General features: G+C 29.9%; 1 protein-coding gene across 1 annotated transcript; it reads right to left on the reverse strand.

The window, feature by feature from the left end:
- Nucleotides 1-13,900: 13,900 nt before the first annotated feature.
- LOC112522364 lies at nt 13,901-15,337 on the reverse strand. Its single transcript, XM_025131454.1, has one exon. The coding sequence runs from the start codon at nt 15,335-15,337 to the stop codon at nt 13,901-13,903; it is 1,437 nt and encodes a 478-aa protein (XP_024987222.1).
- Nucleotides 15,338-17,389: the final 2,052 nt, after the last annotated feature.

A 17,389-nucleotide genomic window follows, 5' to 3' on the forward strand; every position in this document is an offset into this window, starting at 1 on the left:
CAAGGATTGAGAATCTTATCCGGTAAAAGTGATTATAAGGATCGAGTCTTACCCAGTAAGTGACAGTGACGAGCCTTACCCGGTAAGCGCTTACCGGATAAAAATGTCGCATTCGATGTAGAATAGATTAAAATATTAATTACCCAATAAGTTAAAGGAAAGTATTGATTTTACTGGTAAGCGATTACTGGGTAAGAATTTGGTAAACGGTATCTTTGTGCCCTTTGATTGGTAGACCTTAGCTTTTGATACCATGTAAGAATACGTGAAACCCCCAGATTACTCTCTAAAATAGCTCTTAAGAAAGAGAAAGTAAGTTCTAACATATATAAGGGATAAATGGTCTAAATCTAATAGATATGAGACTTTAACAAAACAAATGTTTTTTTTACCACAATCTGGTTTCATTCTTTGCCGGATCTTGCTATACTTTTTAGAGTTTTTAGATCTTTATATTTTGGGTTGGACTCATTATCAAATCTTGATCTTTTTTGAGATCTTAAATTTCAAGAACTTTGTATTCTATGCATTTGATTTCTACGATGATTTCATGAGGATTAACAGGAGGTTAAAGTAATGCAAGTATAACTTTATCTATGCACGGATGCACCTCAAGGTAAGAGCAGGCCTATGTACATCATCTATATTAATTAGATTGGTGTGCAAATATATAATTTAAAAAAAATGTAACAGTTATCCAAACAGATAAATTTATTCATATAGGACTTAATAAAAAAATTTAGTAAGCAGCTTATTAGTCTTTCACGTAAAAGGTTTTTTATGGAAAAATAATAGCATTTTGTATTTTTAATTTGTCTTTTTAGAGTATCTCCAACATATATGTTATATTTTCTTTTTCTTCTAATAAATTTGTAAATTTCTCCCTTTTCTCTATTTAATAAGAGAGTTCAGCATAGCTGTTTAAAACAAATTTTTCCTAAATTGTTAAAATAGTATAATTGTTGCAGATGCTCTTACGATAACAATATATAACCATGTTATCTAATCTAAACTGATTTTAAATAAAAATGGGAAGTGTTTCTTAGATGATTTTTATTATGAATGTAAAGTTCTCACACCTTATCTTAAAAGAAAGGGGTTGTTTGGTTGAATTTTTTATTAAGTTTTGTATATGTAAAGTTGTATGTATGAGTTTATTTGTTTGTGTAGAATGTGAAAGTTTTTGTTTGGAGAGTTTTTTCATAGACAAAAGAAACGTATATTTTTATTCGGATGGATAGTGTTGGAAAAAACTTAGTTTTTTACATAAAGTTCCTCCTTAAAACTTACTGAAGAGGTTATTTTCTATATCATTAAGCTACTATCAAACACATAGCTGACTGGATGAGTTATGGATCTCATTAAACTCATTAAATTACCGATAGATATATCCTTTATCAAACCCCATAAACACAATTAATTTTAAAATTATAAAAAGTTACAAATTTGATTCCATTTTTAAACTAAAAAGCATATGTGGCCTTGTTCTAAAGTGCAAACACTTGGTACATGTACGATGTTTGTCAGTTAATACTTGGCAAGGCTTGTGACAATAATAATTGAATCGGTGATTATTTTATACAGAAACAAGTCAAGATAATTTTGGCGGATCTTTCGGTTTTGAATTATTACGTTTTTTACAATTTTTTTAACCGAATAATTTTAAGATTTTTTAAACCAATTAAATAAATTATTATTAAAGCATTGAAAACGTCCGGAAAATAAAATCTAATTGACTTAAATATTTAGAACAATTAACGGTTCGTTTATCAAATACTTGCTTGATAAATGTTTATCAAATCATTTACTTTACTGGAAAAATATACAATGATCGAGAATCTTACCCAGTAAAAAGAATAATAGGAGTGGAGCCAGGATATAAAATTAGAGGGAGCACTAAGCATAAATAGATAAAAATATATATTTTTCCTCAAAAAATCGCAAACATAAAGAAATTATATTAATTAAAAATATACGTATCTATTCAAGTATTTTATAAACGTGAAACATCAAGATCTATTTTTTCATACATTTTACGCTTTTTATAATCAACTTCATCTAAAACATCTTTTTGAATACCTATTTAATTGCAATATGTTTTTCACAATGGTTATATCACCCTCTTATTTATTATACTCACAACAAGTAAATAGGATAAAAGAATAACTAATTATTCATAATCTAATAATATATTATATGTATATGAATATATTTTATATATTAATATATGTGTAAACTCAAATTTCGATTTGGGTTGGAAATTCCGAGGTCAAAATGTTTGGGTAATTTTAGGAGTCGTTTATCAAATGTCTATTCGGGTAAGTAAATATCAAGTCACATTTACCTTATCGAATGGATATGGTAATTACCAAAAATCTTACTCGGTAAGAGTGATATAAGGACCAAGAGTCTTACCCGATAAGTGAGGACGACGAGTCTTACCCGATAAGTGAGGGCGACGACTCTTACCATGATAAGCGCTTACCGGGTAAATCGTTGCATACACTACCGTTTTGGTGGACCAAAATCTTACCAGGTAAGTAAATAATAGTGTTAAATCTTACCGATAAGCGTGTACCGGAGAAGTGTTAGGCAAACGGCCCCCTTAATGTTAGAGACTATTTGTCAGTTGTTGAATGGTTTGATACATAATGATTAAGTGATCAGACTAAGTAATAGGCTCTCATAATATAGTGCATAATTAAATATAATTGTCCGGTAATTGTTTACAATAAAATCAGGGTGGTGAATGGTTAAGGGAGACTCATGATATAAGATCATTCAGGGGATTTTAGAACCATTAAGAGACATACATTTGTTTTGCCAAACAAAATTTACCTCTTAACGATTCAAAAGTTATATTTTAATAGAACCATTAAAAGATAAACAATGAGCCCTTAATATTCTTATAATTTTCAATTTCTAATTTCTACTATTTGAAAAAAAAAATTATTAATAATTAATAACCCGGCATAAACAAATAAAAATACTACTTTTACCATCCACTTCCCACTTGCCACTTCTTCTATACAACTATATCAAGCTTTTTCTCAAGTCCTGGAACGCATGCATCCCTTCGTGTTAATGTGCAAAGATTAATTATAACGGTGGTGTCTGATTAGTTTGAGTTTGGACTTTAAAGATCAAAAGTTCTGAAGGTTTCAGGTTCAAATCCAAGGAGAAATAAATATTCCCTTGTGACCAGGAGGTTCAAATGTGGTGACTATGGGCTAGATCACCTGGGAATTAGTCGGCTCACATAGCAAGTTGGATATCCAGGATAATCAAAAAAAATATGCAAAGACAAAGATAAGTGAAGGTGACCACTCTTACTTCATTAACGTTTATCAAATAAATTGTTGTATACAATATCGTTTTGAAAAATTATAATCTTACCCGGTAATTTATATGAGAGTACTAATTTATATCAATAAACACTTACCAATTAAATATTTTTAATAAAGAACTCCTAATTCTCTAAATATTTTTTTTAATGAAAAATCCCTAGACTTTTAAATCCCATTAAATAGATATTTAAATGAAACCAAAAAATTAACATTTCCATTTATGGATGAACATGATAAGATACCAAGTTTTTCCCCTACACCCTCTAAAACCTAATTATAATTAATATACAAAATTTTATATTATGTATCAAGCAATTTTACTTGATATCAATTTTTTTCCAGTTAGTACATTTTAGTATTAGTTTTATATTAGCTTTAAATTATAATGTAAAATATTTAAATTTCATTGTTCAGTTATCAACAATAAAAATTGAAATTACAAACTAAATCCAAACATATCACTTTGTGAACATAATTTGTTCCTTGTGAACACCCTACGAATTTTTTTTTATTAAACTTGTTTACATCGTGTTCGCAGTGTGTTCATTTTGTAACCACATGGATGGTGTCTGATTGGTTTGAACTTGGCTCTAAAGGTCAAAAGTATCAGGAGGTCTCAGGTTCAAATTCAAGCGGGAATAAAAATCCTCTTGTGACCACGAAGGTTCAAATGCGATGACTACAGGCTATCTACAAAGCAGGTGATCCTACTGGGATTAGTCGGCTCGCATAGCGAGTTGGATATCTATGTTAATAAAAAAATGCGTTTATTTTGTATGCATGATGTGTATGTTAATACGGTGATAAGAGAGAGACGGGGAGAGAGAAAAAAGATAAATATGGAATTTTCCTAAAAATCATTAATTTTTATTTAATAATTAACGATAATTATTTTCGTAATTATCTCATTAGTTAATGTCACTAATTATCATAAATTAGTAGCTTATGATGGATATCACTTATCTCACATATTTTATAGTTCTCAAATGATTAAGCCCTTTTATCCAATATCATAAATATTAAAGAGATATTTCACTATGAAACAAGTGCCATCTTGTCATTCAAAGCTGACCATCGCCTATCTCCTCAACATCGCCACCACACAGCGTCACAATATAGCCACTGATGATATGATTGAAAGTGTGAATTTTTAAAACAACTGCTATTAAAGATAGTTCTTATAAAAAACTTTATATCTTTTGAGTTCTTGTATAAAAACGCTGGTTCTTACCTTAAAATTGATGGGAAATGACTTTTTTTCTTAGTTATTTGTATATATTTTTTATTGACTTTATAATGTTACTGATGTTGAGAAAATACGTGGAACCCATAAAATGGGTTCTTAAAAGAATTATCATTCTGAAGTTTATGTGTGTGTTTAATTCCATAAGGTGAAAATGATATGGTAGGAAAAAGTATAAAAAAGTACCAAATGGTCTTTGGTCTAGCGGTATCTGAGCTTCTTGCTTACTGGGAGGTCAGGGGTTCAAACCTTAGCAATGGTGAGAAGGGTGTATGATTTTATTTATTACATTTGCCGTATATAACATATATTATATACTTCAAAAAAAAGTATAAAAAGTTGGTTCTTATAAGAACCTCTATTGAAGACGGTTTACATTTAAAAATCGAGGAGTCAATTATGGTGATGGACTCTCTAGTTGCTATGGCCTCTAGGCTCTACATGTACTTTCTTGTTGCCGATTTATTTGTCTTGTTCTGACCCCTCCAACAGATATGATGATGAAACGACAACCTCTTACATTTTTATCCGGTTGACGTAGAACAAGTACATTTTTATCCGGTTGGAGGTTTTTTTCACATTTGATGGAAAAAACTGTTTCGAAATCGCCAAATTAGAGTTTTTTGGTGTTTAGATTGAAATCCTCATTGTACGACTGTACATGGATCAGGTAAGTCGTTTTAAAGGCCTTTGGAAGTTTAGATAGCCTGACCCAACTAATGTGGTTTGAAATTTCCAAGCCATTAAAAAGATTTAGCATAACCCTACCCGTATAGGTTAGGTTGGTGCGAGTTGTGATATAACGCATCATTTTAGTTTCAACAACGTGCTTAAACAACTATTCAGTCACTACTATGAGTTAATTAGCATTTTTATACTGCATGGAACAAAAAATATTCAGACCAACGCCAACAATAAAGTTGAATATTCATGTAAATAAGAAAAGTAGTCTAACGGTATGTGAGTCATTGGTCTTGTAGGAGGTCAATGGTTCAAACCCCACCAAAGGTGAAGATGGTGTGTGAGTTTATTTGTTTTATTTGCCGTATAAATATTATATACTTCAAAAGAAAATTACAAATAGAATTGTGATACACTTATAATGAAATTGAATCTGGTTTAATTTGATTTATATTGTTTTCAATTTCGCTGTTCTATTTTTCTTCATTAATTACTGATAGGGGAGATAAACAAGTGAATTAAATAAATTTATATTAAATAAATACTGGCACGGTAGAAATTGTAGAGTGCGTTTGATACATTAAACAAAACATAACAGAGATCATTGTTCAATGTTTGGTGGTGCTTCTATGTGGAATAGATAGAGACATAGTGGAATAGGTGTGTTCCATGTCATCCCGTGGAAAGTTGAAGCAGATTTATGTCTTACCAATATAACTTTAAAATAAACTTAATTCTCTTCTAAAACATCAAATACGTCTTCCTCTTTTAAATTTGATTCATTTTTTTTAAGATTTTACTTATTGTATTTTATATATTTTTTAAACTTTTACTTTACTTTGGTGTCATTTTAATTGTTTTAACGAAAACTTTTTAATGATATATTTTGTGATGTGAAACATTTATTTTATTATAATTCAATAAATTATATAATGAACCAAAATATACAAACACCTCATTAAAGATAAATTAGTTGTTTTATTCGTTCTATCTTATCACATGGACGGACCCATAGAAGGGCATACTGTGTCGCATGCCACCGTATTGTTTTTCTGCCGAAAGGTTAAAAGTTCAAGAAGGTGCAACCGTATCGTTTCACAAGGTGCCACCGTATGATATTTAAAAGTTCAAGAAAGTGCAATCGTACCTCATAATCAACCAAAAAATCAAAAATAACTTTTGAAATCAACCAAAAAAAAGTCCCTCGAAATCAAGCAAAAAAGTTTTAAAATCCCTTGAAACAGTGAAATTAGGCTAAAAACACATCGACAATATTGAACGCTAATAGAAATTACAAGGGTGGTGTTTGATTGATTTGAGTTTGGCTCCAAAAGTCAAAAGTACCTAGAGGTCCCAGGTTCAAATCCAATGAGGAATAAAAATCTCCTTGTGGCTACGGAGGTTCAAATGCGGTGACTCCGGACTATCTGCAAAACAAGTGGTCGTCCTAGGATTAGTCGGCTCGCATAGCGGGTTGGATATCCAGGTTAATAAAAAAAATGAAGATACGTCGATAAAACCGTGCTTCTGTAATTTTTTGTTTATATTATATGGTGCCACTATGTAAAAAAATTACCGAGTCCGTCCCCGGTTTATCAAAACTAAACTACTATTAAATCATATCATATTCTGTTCTATCATGTCTGGATATCAAACACACTTAGGAATTGTTTGGCAATTGCTGAATGGTTCAGTGCAAAATTATTAAGTGGTCAAAATGATTAAAAGGCTTCATGATATCGTGCAAAATGAAATATAATTGTTTGGTAATTGTTTACAATAAAATTAGAGCGTTTAATGGTTAATGGAAACCCAAGATACAAAATTATTCAGATAATTTTATAACACAGTTTTTTTTTTGCCAAACAAAATTCAATTTTTTACAATTCAAAATATGTCTTTTAATAAAACTATTAAAAGGTAACAAACAACCGACGATTTAAAAATATTTATCTTTAATCGGCTTGGGTTGGCACTTGGCCTGGCGTGGCGTGGCGTGGCGTGGCGTCCTCCTCTAATCATATCGATATCGCGTGGATTTCGATGTTGCTTCAAAAAAGTTGGTGCCAGCCGACATTATTCTTGGATCAAACTTTGTTGCTCGTCCCTTCACCATTTTCCAAATCAAATTAATATCATTCAGAACTAAAATTTTGTTCACTTTTTTACAAAAAAATTATTTCCTTTGTTTTAAAATAAACATTTGTATTTTATTTATTTATATTTATATCTATATTATATTATAAAGTATTTGACAAAAATTCTTAAAAATTATTTTTTTAAGCATTAAGTACTATTTATTGATGCATATTACTTAAAATTCATGATTACAAGTAAATTATCCGTATGTACAACTTATTAAAGTTCCATGTTTGAATTTGTGTAACTAATTACAGATAAACATAATCAATTTCTGGATGGTTATCTCATTTTAAATATAAAAAATCTATGATAATCATTGAATTCAAAATACTAAATATTATCTTTATAAAAAAAATTATATTATTGAACTAAAAATAAATGACGTCATTATTAAATCTAAATTAAATTATAATAAAAAATAGAATTAAAGAAATTATACAAAAAATAAGAACATTTAAATATTTAATTTGATACAAAAATTGATATATGTTTTTTCAAAATTTTATGATATCTTCAAATTTATATTTTATTCAAAAAAATAAAAACAATATCGCTTTGTCGTAAAATCGTGTTATAACATCGACGGAGACAGAATAAAATGAAACATTAAAATCGAGATGTATCTCGCTGCATTGCGCGAGTACCCTTCTAGTTATATTATAAATTATTTGACAAAAACTTTTACAAACCATTTTTTATGTATGAAGTAGTGTATATTGATACATATTACTTAAAATTCAAGATTATAAGTAAATTATGCATAAGTACAATTTATTAAAGCTTTATGTTTGAATTCGTGTAACTAACTGGGGATAAACATAATCAAATAGATGATAAACATCTCATTTTAAAATATAATTAGGATAATTATCAAGTTTTAACAAAATAATTAATTATTATCTTTATAAGAAAATTATATTATTAAACCAAATATAAATTACTTCGTTATTGAACCTAAGTTAAATTATAATAAAAAAATTGAATTAAAAAATTACACAAATATATGAATTTTAAATAGTTAATTTGATACTAATATCAATGTAGTTTTGTTAAATTTTTATCATATCTTCAAGTTTATATTTTATTCAAAAATAAAAATATCGTCGCTTTTTCCAAAATCATATAAGATCATATTATAACATCGACTGAGATAAAGAATAAAATGAAATATTAAAATCAAGATGTATCTCGATGCATTACGCGAGTACCCTTCTAGTTATATTATAAAACATTTGGATTAAACTCTTAAAAACCATCTTTCATATATATCAAGTATTGTTTAATGATATATATTACTTAAAATTCAAAATTACAAGTAAATTGTGCATAAGTATAACTTTTAAAGTTATCTATACTATATTATAAAACATTTGATAAAAACTTTTAAAACCCATTTTTTATGCATGAAGTACTGTTTATTGATGCATATTACTTAAAATTCAAGAGTGCGTAAGTACAAATTATTAAAGCTTCATGTTTAAATTTGTGTAACTAACTGCAGATAAACATAGTCAAATACAAGATAAACATTTCATTTTAAATATAAAAAATCTAAAATATAATTAGGATAATTATTGAGTTCTAACAGAATACTTAATTATCAGCCTTATAAAAAATTATATTATGAAAATCAAAAGTAAATTACTTTGTTATTATCTAAATTAAATTATAATAAAAATTAAATTAAAGAAATTACATATAAAAAATTAAATAGTTAATTTGATACTGATATTGATATATTTCTTTTTAAAATTATATGATATCTTGAAATTTATATCTTATTTAAAATAAAAACATTATCATTTTCTCAAAATCACATAAAAATCATATTATAACATCTACAAAGATGGAATAAAACGAAACATTAAAATCGAGATAATATATCGCTGCATTGAGCGAGTTCCCTTCTAGTATATTTAAATTCATATGACTAACTTATAAACGTATTCTAATATAGAACAAAATCTCATTTTAAATATAAATAATCTAAAATATAATTATAATAATGATTTGGTTGACTGGGTTCAAACAGAAAATTTTATTATTGTTTTTTATAAAAAAAAAACATTATAGTATTACACTTAAAACAAATTGCTATGTCATTATATCTAAATTAAATTATAATATAAAAAAATTGAGCTAAAAAGTTTTCTTTATAAAGGATTAGAAGGGTATTTGTGCAATGCAGCGAGATACATTTTGATTTTAATATTTAATTTTATTATTTGTCTTAGTCTATGTTATAGTATAGTTTTATGTGATTTTGAAAAAAATGATAACGTTTTTATTTTTGTCTGAAATATAAATTTGAAAATATCATAAAAATTTGGCAAAAATATATCGATATTAGTATTAAATTAACTATTTAAAATTCCTATTTTTTGTGTAATTTTTTAATTCATTTTTTATTATAATTTAATTTAGGTTCAATAACGAAGTAATTTATATTTGATTTAATAATATAATTTTATTATAAAGATAACACTTAATTATTTTGTTAGAACTCGATAATTATCCAAATTATATTTTAGATTTTTTATATTTTAAAATGAGATGTTTATTCTCTATTTAATTATATTTATCCGCAGTTAGTTACAAAAAATTCAAACATGGAGCTTTAATACGTTGTATTTATGCATAACTTACTTGTAATCTTAAATTTTAAGTAATATGCATCAATATACAGTACTTCATGTATAAAAAAATATTTTGAAGAGTTTTTGTCAAATGTTTTATAATATAGTATGGATATATGTATTATTAAATCTAAAGTAAATTATTCATTATTAAAATTAAACTAAATTATAATCTCTATTATTAAGGGTAAAATTGTCTTTTTGTTAATTTAAATATGCCCAACAAACTCTTTAAATTTTTTATAAAACAAATAATTAAAACATAAAATTTCTTAAAATACTATATTTAACTCCAATAGTTATTTATTTTAGAGATTTCAACATCTTTTATATTTGTGAAATATTTTGTAATACATTTTTATTAAAAAAAATTACATAAAATAATAATAATTCAATTTTATTGGTTTAAATGAATTTCTCTCTCCACACACCAAGTTTTAGAATATTTTCTAAACTTGGAGTTTTCTTTAGTCATCTCTATTATAGAGAACAATATAGGGAATCTGTTGGAGCAAAATAGGGAACAAAAGTCAGATTTTTACCATTTTAAATAATATATTAGGGATGCTCTTAAAAATTGTGTTATTTATTTACATATTCTTAAATTGTATCTATTTTCATTGTGGATATTTATTTTAGGACTTATGGAGTAAAATATTTGAGATAAAGGACTAAATATGTTTAAGAGACCGTTTATCAAACACTTGCTCGGTAGGTGATTACTAGTAAAATTTAACACTGTCATTTATTTACCAGGTAAGATTTTAGTCCACTAAAACGGCATCATATGCAACAATTTACACGGCAAATGTTTACCGTGGTAAGAGTCGTCGTCCTCACTTTTTTTTTATTAACATGGATATTCAACCCGCTATGTGAGCCGACTAATCCCAGGACGACCACCTGCTTTGCAGATAACCCGAAGTCACCGCATTTGAATCTATGTGGTCACAAGGGAATTTTTATTCCTCCGTCGTCCTCACTTACCGGATAAGACTCTTGGTCCTTGTCTCGCTCTTACCGGGTAAGATTTTTGGTGCTTACCATATTCATCCGGTAAGATAATGTGACTTGGTAAGCGCTTACTTGGGTAACCGTTTGTTAAACGACCCCGAACTGTTATAATTTTATTCTAGTATTATTTTTGAAAGCACATGTTTGTGAAAAATTATTTATAATTATACATACTCCCACACGGCTGGGTTCCTAATTGGATCAATCTTGATTGAAAAGAAACATTTGATCAAACGTAATGAGTAATACCGTATAAATTTTCTTCTAAAACGCAATTCATGCATTGGTTTGAGATTAAAAATGACCAAATAATCCAAATCATTTTTTACACTTCTCACATTAATTCATATTCCCATACGATCATTCGTGCACTTTCACATTCTCCAAAAAATTATAAACCACGTTACCACACAAAACTATATAACGAGAACAAAAAAAACGTTGAATAAACTTGGCTAAAAGATTAAATACGTCAGATATGTCGAAAGTAACCATATCATCTAAATAATGTACTGTCTATAAGTGTTAAACTATAAATTTTGGTTACTGTGATTTGTTAAAAACAACATTTTTTGTTTTCACAGTTTTAAAATTACAAAATGGTCATCATAGTTTGTAAAACGTCCGGATTTGATTCCTCTCTCTTATGACCGTTAAAAATTCCGTTAAATGATGAATACTTTCAACGTTGTACTGATTTTTTTTTATCTTTTACACAATCAAAAGCGAGAGGAACCAAAATTATAGTTTATAAATTTTATTTTTTGGTCTTTTTATTCTTTATTTTTCTTGAACCTATTGGTAAATGTGATATGTAAAAAACGAATTTCACACACATAAATCATATGAATCAGGGGACGTTTACTAAACACTTATCCGGTAAGTGTTTATCGGTAAAATTTAAGACTACTATTTACTTATCCGGTAAGATTTTAGTCCACCAAAACGGTTTCGTATGCAACAATTTACCCGGTAAGCACTTACCATGGTAAGAGTCGTCGCCCTCACTTACTGGGTAAGACTGTTGGTCCTTCACTTTCTCTTATCCGGTAAGATTCTTGGTTCTTACTATATTCATCCAATAAGATAATATGATTTAGTCTTCACTTACCAGAGTAAGCGTTTGGTAAACGACCCCTTAGCCAAGTGTCTATGCTTCTATATTGAAGCCAACATTATATGATACAAGCATAATCAATTAAATCAATTTCATATTTCTTCAAAGTTAAATATAATAAGCAATCTTTTAAGTCCCCTTACTAAACATTTACCAGATAAGCAGTTATCAGTAAAAATCAGCATCCTCGATTATATTATCAGTAACATTTCTGATCATCAAAATATATTGTTGGTAAACGTTTATCAGGTAAGAGTCTTATATTTCACTTATTGGGTAAAATTCTTGGTTCTTGCTATTCTTCTTATTAAATAAGATTTTCATATTTTATCATACTCGCTTAATAAAATAAATAACACTCAGTAAACACCTACCCGATAAACATTAAAGATGAGCCAAACCAAATAGTCTAACCAGTTCACTTTTCAAATGTCATCACCAATATTATGTAAGATATAAAAAATGTGTACATATGCATATTAGTAATTGAAGATGTTTTCTAGTTTCTATACACGTATGAATGTTATGCATATGCGCATACTGGCAAAATTACTTACAAATTACTTGTAAGTACATGTGCATACCGTATAGATAAATGATTGCCAAGATTTTTCTTATATTTTTTTATATTTTCCCTAGACCATATTAAGATAATCTAAAATGCTATCACACCTTTAGCTCTTGCGCTTGCTAAGGGGTTGTTAATTTATCAAACTCTTACCGAGTAAATGCTTACCGAGTTTCACTTATTTCACTAGGTGAGCATGATAAGGACAACCCCGGTAAGAGACATAACAAGGAGTGAGAATCTTACACAGTAAACAAAGAAGAAGACTCTTATCGAGTGAAAGACATTTATCAACGATCCATTTTGAACGGCTGAAAATGCTACCAACAACCCATCTTTCATGTTATCTTAAGGTCCCATCAAATTAAACTGGACCCATCATTAAAAAATGGTTAGGAGGTCAAGGTCAAATCCCCCTTTGTGGACCCTTCTTGCATTGTAAATTGTACATTGTGCATGACTAATAGTACATTTGCTTTCTTCCAACAAGAGACACCAACTTCAAAAAAATCATTTGGTAAGGGAACATGGATAGAATATAAAATTTATAAGCATAAGTATTCAGTTAGTAATAACTTTTATCATAGTTTTAAGTTGAATGCGAAATTATTGGGTCAACATCTTGCCTTAGAGTTTTAAGAAACCCCTTATTTTTCTTTTATTAACCTGGATATCCAACCCGCTTTGCGAACCGACTAATCCCAGGGCAACCATCTGCTTTGCACTGTAGTCACTGTATTTGAACCTCTGTGGCCACAAGGAGATTTTTCTTCCTCATTGGATTTGAACTTGGGACCTCCTGACACTTTTGACCTTTAAAGCCAAGCTCAAACCAATCAAGTACCACCCTTTTGGTTAAAACAACCCCTTACTTTTGACTCCCACCTCAAACAAAATCAGTAAAATCACCATAAACATGAAATCATACAAACAGTAAAGCAAAACCATCAACCAAAACATTTTCAGACAAAACTTTGATGATTTCATTTCAAAAATCTGTAAAACTGGAACAGATTTTCAAGAAACATAGCAAGAATTTGATGAATATAAGCAGAAAAATGCAAATCTAAACTGTATCTAGTTCTTCATGTCCTCAAAATATGCAAAAAAAAGAACCAACATAAAATCTTTACCGGTACGAGCCGTTTGATCCTAGTCCTCTTCTGGAGCAGGTAGATTGAGATCGATCATGTCAGAACACGTAGGAGCCTCGTTCTCCGTGGCTGCAATGTGACCGATTGATCCGTTAATGAAATGAGACCTTCGGTGACCTCCTAAAGCTTGCCCTGACTTAAACATCCTGAAACAGGTCGGGCATTCGTGCCCTTTGCTCTTTTTCACCCTTATTTTCTTCTCGTATTTGGGATTCCGAGTAGGACCATATTCGTGTTCTAAGCTGTTTTCGCGATTATTGTGTTTAGAAGATGCAAAAAGATTGTTCTTTTTGTGGCAAGGTCTATGCCCACCAAGACCTTGGAATGAAGAGAAAATCTTGTTACAAGTTAAGCATTCATACTTGTTTTTCTTCTTATGTGATGCCTCTCGTTCTAATTCAGGACTGTATGAATCATCGTCATTGCGGATTCTTTTCTTCAGAGGATCACGATACCCGAATTCTCTAAACAAATTCCTTCGGATTTCAAGTTTTTCCTCATACGACAACTCTCGGCCCCCTTTGGACTTATTCTTGTTTCGATCACCGTTCCTAAGCAACTCTTCAACTGAAATATCGGATTCTACCTTCCTAGTTCCGTTTCTAGAGTACCCAGAATTGGAATTCTCAAATTGAAAACTTTCGGCATCTAAAACACTAGATTTCTTACTGATTCTCATGTCAATCGAAGACGATTTCGTCTCTAAAACTGCAGAATTGTTATCTGAGGATTCCACCACGAAACCGACACCAGCCCAGTTGGTGGAATCCTTGGACAACATCATCAAACACATAGCTACTTCTTCTTGTTCAAGCTCATCAATCTCAGAAACAGAAGAAGACCCATAATTGTAATTGCTGTTATTGCTAGTATTAGCTAAAGAAAAAGAATATGGTTTAACTACAAGTTTCTTGTACCTCTTCGACTTCGATCTCGTGACTCGTGTCGGATCTTGCAGCTCGGGTTCATCGGTATCCGATTGACTATCGGTAACAACCTTATCGTCATGATCAAGATTCTCACTAGTCCATGAATGATCATAATCCTTCATACCTCTATCTTTGTCAGAATGGCAAGCCATATGACCACATAAAGCTTTTAAAGATTGAAACCCTTTTCCACATTGCTTACAAACTTTCTCATTTGGGAAAGGAAAAGTTGAAGAACCAACTGCTCTCCAAGTTTTTTTAGGGTTCTCTCTTAACCCATAAGAACTGGAATTCCCATTTCCAGAAGGATCGTTTCCATTCCCATTGATCATCAAAGTTGAAAGATTTGCAAATTTCTCATCAGATTCAGAGGAATTCGCAGCGGCTGCTGCAGCAGCAGCAGCAATCACATGAGACCTCATATGTCCTCCTAGAGACTTCCCACTTGGATACTTCTTATCGCAATACTTACAAACAAATCTCAATTCATCATGATCTTCTTCCATCATCACAAAATCGAAATACCCAATTGAAATAACAACAATCAAACAGTACCCAATTGAGATATATACGTATATATATATATATATATATAGAGAGAGAGAGAGAGAGAGAGAGAGATGTAGAGAGAGAAGGGACGAGGGATCAGTTACGCTACTACATTTGCTGATGGTTTTCTCTGAAGCAAGATATCAAACATCTTAAGGGCACAAATCCCAATATCACGAATCCACAAACATTAGAGAATTAAAGTGGATCAAAGCATAATAAAAACTCAGAAATCAAAGCTTTTGGATTTGAATTTGGGGAAAGAATTGAAGTGAAAGATTTGGGAAGTTCAACATGCGACCCAAAAAGAAAGGAGTGAATTCCATAATTAAGCAAAGCAAAGCAAAGCAAAACCCGATTGAGATCGAGAGAATTGAACGAGACCCAGATATAAAAAAAGTGAAGAAAAAATCAAAGTTTGAACCAATTTAATTGAAAACAAACTCCATGACTGTTTCCTCTCTTTCTTGAGTTGTAGTCGGATGAGAAATGCATGCAAAGTACTAATAAGGGGTGGCATGTGTAATCAAGAGAGTCAAATTCGTTCATGTGATCACACGGTCAACATTCTCTTGGATCCAAACAATTTCTTGCTACTCTACTACTAAACTATGACATTTTTTTCAAGAAAACCGTTATATGTTCTATAAAGAATTGTTATTCTGGTTATTTAAGCTCGATGACAATTTAAAATTAAATAAGTCTGGTTTTATAGATTTCACGAATCAAGATTTGACATGGTCGGATTGGCTAAATTGACCAAAACCGGGTTGGTTCGGCTTTTCGGTAGCTTAACTAGTAAGATTTTTGATTTGCTTATTTCACTAGTTTAAGTATTTTAAGGTAGTGTTAGGTATGCAGACATGAATGGAAATAACTGGATTGGATGGACGTGTTGAAGGTACACGTGGTGGTAGTGGTAGTGGTGGTTATGGTGGAGGTGAGTAACGGTGGTCGGTCGGTGGTGTCAGCAACGATTATGGATTGTAGTGACTATTAAAACAAATATCATATTATGATTATTTTAAATTTGAGTTAATTATTAATTTATTTAGTTTTTGTCTAATCTTGTTCCACCTATTTTGGGGTCCCACCTTGTCCCACCCGGTCCCTATCTCATGTTACGCCAAATATAGGATAGTGAGTTTATGTTTTGTTTCATATGTTCCGTCAAATGTATGACAGTAATTTTTGTTCAATCATGTTCTGTTTTGTCCCATGTAGCAAATACAATCTAAAAGGTTACGAGAGGATTTTCTTGACTGTTGAATTTAGGGTCCCGTTTAATAACGATCTTCATAAGTTAACCCTGATACCAACGGTTACAAAACACATAAATCTAATCAAATTTGAAATAAATAGTTCCATGAATTACAAAACAATTGTTGCCATGAAGTTTTGGAAAAAAGGGTTCAAATAATTGTTGGTGTTTCATAATTTTTGTGAGTAAAATGTAACATGTGTGACCCAAAATCAAGAGACACGTGAATTTAGAGTCACTTTATGAAAGTTGTGAATATGTTTTACTTTGAAGGACAATCGTAATAAATATCGATATATTTTTATTTCTATTTTTAGGCATTAATTGATAAAAATAAGCTAATTTATAAGTTAGAGGGTGTTTGTTTACCTCTTAACAGTTCTATTAAGATGTAAGATCTGAATCATTAAGAGGTGAATCTTGTTTGGTTAAAAAAAAAGGTTGTCTCTTAATGATTCTAAAACCGTCTGAATGATTTTGTATCATGGGCCTCTCTTAACCACTAAGAGCACTAATTTCATAGTAAACACTTACCAAACAATTATATTTCATTTTGCACTATATCATGAAAGTCTCTTAATCATTCTACAACAAATCATTCAGCAACTGCCAAACAGCATCTTAACCAATCTTTTTAGGTAATTGTTTGCATGCACATATCATGTAGTTGTCAAACATACCCTTAGAGTAGCTTATGAAGTGTTTTTTTTTATACTTTTTTTAATTATAATCTTGATTAATATTAATT

Source organism: Cynara cardunculus, assembly GCF_001531365.2.
Source record: "Cynara cardunculus var. scolymus isolate 2C chromosome LG 12, CcrdV1, whole genome shotgun sequence".
NCBI lineage: Eukaryota > Viridiplantae > Streptophyta > Magnoliopsida > Asterales > Asteraceae > Cynara > Cynara cardunculus.

Coding starts and splice junctions, on each gene's coding strand:
- LOC112522364 (XM_025131454.1), bottom strand. CDS start 15,337: ATGGAAGAAGATCATGATGAATTGAGATTTGTTTGTAAGTATTGCGAT.